The following is a 6054-nucleotide window of genomic DNA, read 5'->3' as shown; positions in this document are numbered from 1 at the left end:
AAGTTGTTGTAAGCCCAGTTCTGGTCACCCTCGTGCATCTTGTACGCGTGATAAGCATTCAGAAGGGTCAAGTGGTCTCCGTCTTGGTGGCAGAATTGCAGTTTGGCTTCATCGGCCTTTATGGGGCGTGAGGAAGAAAAAGAAAAGAAAATATTGATGGCGGGTTAAATGTACAGTATATAATAATAAATAAAACTACACTTGAACAGGTTGATACTCTTAAATCTATTGGAAGTTGTCTCGGAATTCGTAATAGGCATCACAACAGTTGTATACGCGGAGAGCCTCTCACAGAAGCGGATAAAAAATAGCCCAGACAAGTAGAGGCGCACATACACTCGGTATTAAATGAATACACTTCTACAAACACACGGGGACTTTCCTATAGAGATACAAGCACAATCTGAAGCATACACTTTTACAAACACACGAGGCCTTCATATAGAGATACAAGCACAATCTGAAGCATAGACTTCTACAAACACACGAGGACCTTCATATAGAAATACAAGCACAACCCGAAGCATAGACTTCTACAAACACACGAGGACTTTCAAACAGAGATACAAGCACAACCCGAAGCCTATGCGCTCATATGTGCACATACTTACGTACAGACAAGTGCCATTTATTCATGCATACACATACACATAAACATCAATACGCACAAAGAAATACATATAGACAAGCCTGCACGGCACGCAAACATACCTGTTTCCGGCAGTCACTGGGTCGCATGAAGATCAGAGGAACGGACAGTAGAGAAACAATGGACAGGATTTCGTTCGAGCATTTGAGACCCGGAGCAGCAACGCACATACGTGACATCTCTGGATCTAGAGGGAACTCCGCCATCTGACGAGAAAGGATTGGTTGATGCATGTCGATTATGGAAAGTTAGTACAGGCGATGTAGCATGAGCGGTATACTAACGACAGCTATGGGGCAGAGCAAGAGAAGGCGCCAGTTGATAGAGGGGATGGAGAGTCATACGCCCAGACACACAAACAGCATACGAAAAGTACATGAAATCTTCCAACATAATTATAACCAAATCTTATTTTTGGACGCAATTAGGCTCACCTTCATGCCAATCTCGGTCAAATCACCATCGTCATCCAGGGCACCCAAGTAGTTAAGCAGCTCCAGAGCACGCATGAGGGTTTCGGGTGCAGGTGGGTCCATAAAGTCGAAGTGGACAAGATCATCAATACCCAATTTCTTCAGCTGGAGCACCACACTGCCCAGATTTGACCTCAGAATTTCGGGATAGGTTTGTTCCTGAAGCTCATTTTTGAAGGATTTTTCGGTGTACAGTCGGAAGGCTTTCCCGGGTTTGGTACGTCCGGCACGACCTGGATATGGAATTGGAATTGGATGTTGTGCCAAAGTCAGAATTCTAAGAACTAAGAGCGGCGTCTATACGCATACAGAAGCTGGACACCTTCTAGTATACACGACCTAGAACAGGCATACTCATTACTATATACATATATATATATGTATGTATATATACTTATAAATAAGTGGCACTCATTCAAATGTGACCTTACACGCACACGCGCGTTGTACACCTTTTGCCTAAGAAAGCCTTGTATCAATCATCTATCCAATAAGTATGTAACACAGTACTACACTACAAAGCTCACTGTAGCAGCTCCCCATAGTAAGATTAAAACAACGCACACAACATCACTGTGGACGACGATACCGTACTAACCGATTCGCACACATACCAGCACGCTGTTGAGCGCTTGCTTTGGAGATGGCACTCACTAAGAGCGACTCCACGCGCACACGCGGGTTGTACACCTTCTGCTTGGCAAATCCAGGATCAATGACAAACACCACTCCATCGATGGTAAGGGACGTTTCAGCGATGTTTGTGGACACCACTATCTTACGACTCACTGCACCGTTGGCCTGAAGGGTGGGTGGGTATGGATTAAGGAGACGAGACATGAGAAGCTGTGTTTGTCGGCCAGATGGTGATATTGTGTGTGCAGACTATGGTGAAAGGAGCGTAACATTCTGTACATAGTACAATGTATGTTCGTACACGAGTGTGAGCCCAGTTTCACACACTCATCTGTAACCCGCACATCTAGATATACACAAACAGAAGAAGCAGATTCGATGGATAAATACCATGCAGACCTCGGCATATGCAGAATAGTTCGTACACTTCACAAACCAGTTGTCAATCAAAGAGTGTTGGGAAATCAATATCAGACACACACACATATTTATATACGCACACCTACCTTATTTGGGGGAGCCTTATCGAATACTTTCTGCTGCATGTTAGGTGGCAGCGACGAGTACAATGGGATCACCAGAACATCACCAGCATCGGGCCCAGCAGCCGACACTTCTGCTTTGATCTTGCGGCACGCATCTTCAATCTCTTCCTCACCTGTACGTTTTAGAAGGATGTTGGATTTGTATACAAATAAATAAATAAACAAATATGTGTGTGGATAGATATATAATTATGTAGCCAAATGCACATCATAGCTACATATACATATGCACAGAAGGGTTAGCAAATATATACCTACGAGCGTACATAAGTAGACATGCCTACTATATGGACGGACGCTCTAAAGCATGTGAATATATGCTTGTGTCATGGAGTTGAGCACGACCACACACACACACACACGCACACACACAACACACACACACATACATATATACATATACATACAACTTACCCGTAAGGAACAGTAAGATGTCTCCTTCGCCCTCGCACAAGTGTATTTGTACCACAGTTCGCACCGCCGCAGCCAAGTAATCTCTCTCTGGCTCAGGTACGTACAGGATCTCCACGGGATGGGTTCGACCGGGAATGTGCATCAGAGGAGCGTTCTAAAAATAGAAAAACCCAGGAGTAACTTAATGAGCAGATTCTAACACCAGACATTCTCCTTAGAGTTCAGATACGTTCAGGATATTAGCGGGATGAGAAAACCAGGAATGTGCATCAGAAGAAGTGTTCGAAATATAGATAGATACAAGAGTATCTCGTGAGTGAAATCTAAATTATATACCATCACTCCCACGCTCAACACGTTTGGAATCTCCACTTATAAGATTCGTCCCAGATTGTGCAGCAGAGTAGCGAGCTAAATAGAGATATTAACCGAGCACAACACGAGCAGAACGCCCAACAGAAATAAAGGAACTTCACGGCACGCGTTCAACCCCGTAAGGTATATTGGAGGGACATGATGTTGGTTGTGTGTCGGTTTACAACTGTGAGTATGAATTTATGTATTTACTATCGATCTATCTATCTGTATAAATAATATCATATATACATACATATACGTACATAAACAAATATACATACACACATATATATATATATATATATATATATTACCTTTTGTATACACGAATATCGCATTGATGTGATTGTATGGTTGAAATAAAATACACAGCATAGTACCGGCCATGTATAATTGTGCATGTGGAGAGAAAATTAGAAACGCTTGAATTAACACATCGATATGCAAGCATATTGATATATACCATTCTACTAAGTGTACATGTATACATATATACATATATATACCTGGAAGTATGTTTGGAATTTGGCGGCATCCAGTGTTGCGCTCATGACAATGAGTTTGAGATCCGGTCGCTGGGCCACAACTTCCTTCAACAGACCCATCAACAGATCTGTGGCTAGAGTCCTTTCGTGGGCTATTTATAGACAAAGACAGAGCAGACTATTTGTGAGGCATGTGGGGATATAAAATGGTGATAGGGGATGTGTATATGAATATGTATGTGAAAGAGTGAATAGCCCACACCTGTTTACATCACCAAAGAATTACTCGCACGAGAGGGCAGATACACAGAAGCATCTATTTTTTCACCAAATTGTCCTGGACGACATAGTTACACCCCTCTCCACCCCAAGTCTTTGTCCACATTCTCTAAAAGATCCAATTCTTTTAAAGTATTTCTACCTTTACGTGCATGTAAAACATAAAACCTGCTACATAGAATATTCTTATTTCTACCTCCTATAGTCTGACAAATAGCAATTTTCGTAACAGACACTATCTAGACCTGACTAGTCTGATTCCTAGTAAACGCAATGGCACTCACCCACCCACCCACACACACGCAGGTGCACACAAGCATATCCCATCGTATACATATATCTATACTACAACGTGCTTCTGAGCGAAATCTTGGCACAACATCGATTGGATCATCCCACCATGCGATAGCTTTGCATAATCAGCTCCCAAGTACGCACAGATTCTCAGTTACATCTATAAAAAATGTAGACATATACATATATATCCACATACATATACACATAAATATACGTAAGTTGCAAACACACCTTTGTCCATGAACAAAAAGTTGTGTCATTCCAACACGGGTTCGGCTATAGCCACCGAGAAATATACCGTCTATCATATATTTAGACGGGTCTTGTTGGATATAAAAACGTCGAACCAGAACACAGACAATCATATATACGCTCGTCTTTATACATGCCCACATATAATAAAATATATATATACATACCTTCATCCAGGATCAGACAGTTGTACCGTTCCAGCAGTGGGTCGGCCATAGCCTCTCTCAGAAGCATACCGTCTGTCATGTACTTCAGACGTGTCTTGTTGGATGTGCAGTCCTCAAAACGGATGGTGTAGCCCACCTCCTCACCCAGCATTACATCCATCTCTTGAGCCACACGCGTGGCTACAGACATGGCTGCCACACGACGGGGCTGAGTACAAGCCTGTGTGTGTGTGTTTTTTTTTTGCGAGTATGTGAGTATATAAGTGACGATGTAAGTGGTACTAAAGGATTGTGTGCATGCATTTATGTTTGTGGACGCATTGGGCGGACGTACTACATTTAGTCAGCCGGCAATATGACTGTCTCCTGGTAAAAATACGCATAGCAACAGACATAATCACAACACATATGTCCATACGCACTCAAGAAACGCTTATATATGTATACACATACATACATACATACACATACATACACACACATATATTTACATACATATGTATATATGTAATTATAATATAAAATATAAATATTTATGTAATTATAATATAATATATAAATATATATATATAGTATAGGAGCAAGACAACGCTTGTACATGTCAGTCTGTAGATTTACGTATTCCGCGTGGATCGGGAGGGCATGGAGATATGGTGACTAGCTGTATACTCTACAGAACAATGTCAGATCGCAGAATACCACATACAACTCAAAGCATCAGAAAGATCGCACACTACACCCAACGCAGCTGTATACAGGAGTGAGCAAACACACTCTCACACATGCAGGTATAGGAATAAACATATGTTACTACTACTAAAACACGGGACATGAGTAGCACGTAGTAATTGCGTATGCACGAATGCAGCAGCGTATATGCAGCATGGGCGTAGATATATGCGCTTGCACATATTTTTCAGCACAGATTAATTGAGTACAGCACACTCCGAGGTTACAGGGGCGATAGAGATAAGAGAGCTGCTGTCTGTACGTTCTTGCATATGCGTGCAATCATGCACGTGGATGTAGACGTGCGAACACATTTGCGAGTGTGTGACCGCAATGAACCGCTAATATACAGGTGTGTGTGCGCGTGTCATGACGAACGTACGCTGACTACATACGCGTATACAAGATAATCGGTACAGGTTAAGGAGGCTCCGTTTATGTGATTGTTAAGTGCGAAACAGCATGCATTAGTAACAGAACAGAACCAATATATCTAGACATTTACACCCCTCTTTTCATCACGTCCAACCCGCAAACAATTATATATATATACGCGTATACATGTACATATTTATACATATACATACAGACACACAGACATACATATATATATTTATATAGGGTTCGTATATGTGATTGTCGAGTGCGTAACAAAATACTCATATCAGAACATGGAAAATATACCTACAGACATTTTCACTCTCTTTCCGTGACACCCAACTCGGCAAGTGAGTATATATATATATATATAGTAGATCTTATTTATTTAAT

The 6054-nt window shown here is 41.6% G+C and overlaps 1 protein-coding gene across 1 annotated transcript in view; it reads right to left on the bottom strand.

Annotated features, from left to right (window-relative positions):
- Positions 1 to 6054, bottom strand: part of SARC_06338 (pre-mRNA-splicing factor ATP-dependent RNA helicase DHX15) — a gene marked incomplete at its 3' end in the record, with an annotated part of 9647 nt that overhangs the window by 2541 nt on the left and 1052 nt on the right. Inside the window, exons 2-9 of the mRNA XM_014299767.1 lie at positions 4555 to 4774; positions 3581 to 3711; positions 2718 to 2871; positions 2265 to 2416; positions 1737 to 1923; positions 1084 to 1355; positions 712 to 855; positions 29 to 116 (exon numbers count right to left, since the gene is read on the bottom strand). Coding sequence (XP_014155242.1) covers positions 29 to 116; positions 712 to 855; positions 1084 to 1355; positions 1737 to 1923; positions 2265 to 2416; positions 2718 to 2871; positions 3581 to 3711; positions 4555 to 4774 — 1348 coding nt within the window. The remainder of the gene's footprint in view (positions 1 to 28; positions 117 to 711; positions 856 to 1083; positions 1356 to 1736; positions 1924 to 2264; positions 2417 to 2717; positions 2872 to 3580; positions 3712 to 4554; positions 4775 to 6054) is intronic.

This window comes from Sphaeroforma arctica, assembly GCF_001186125.1.
Source record: "Sphaeroforma arctica JP610 unplaced genomic scaffold supercont1.448, whole genome shotgun sequence".
Lineage (NCBI taxonomy): Eukaryota > Ichthyosporea > Ichthyophonida > Sphaeroforma > Sphaeroforma arctica.
Note: the sequence above shows the minus strand (reverse complement) of the source record. Positions and strands in the feature narration are given on the sequence as shown.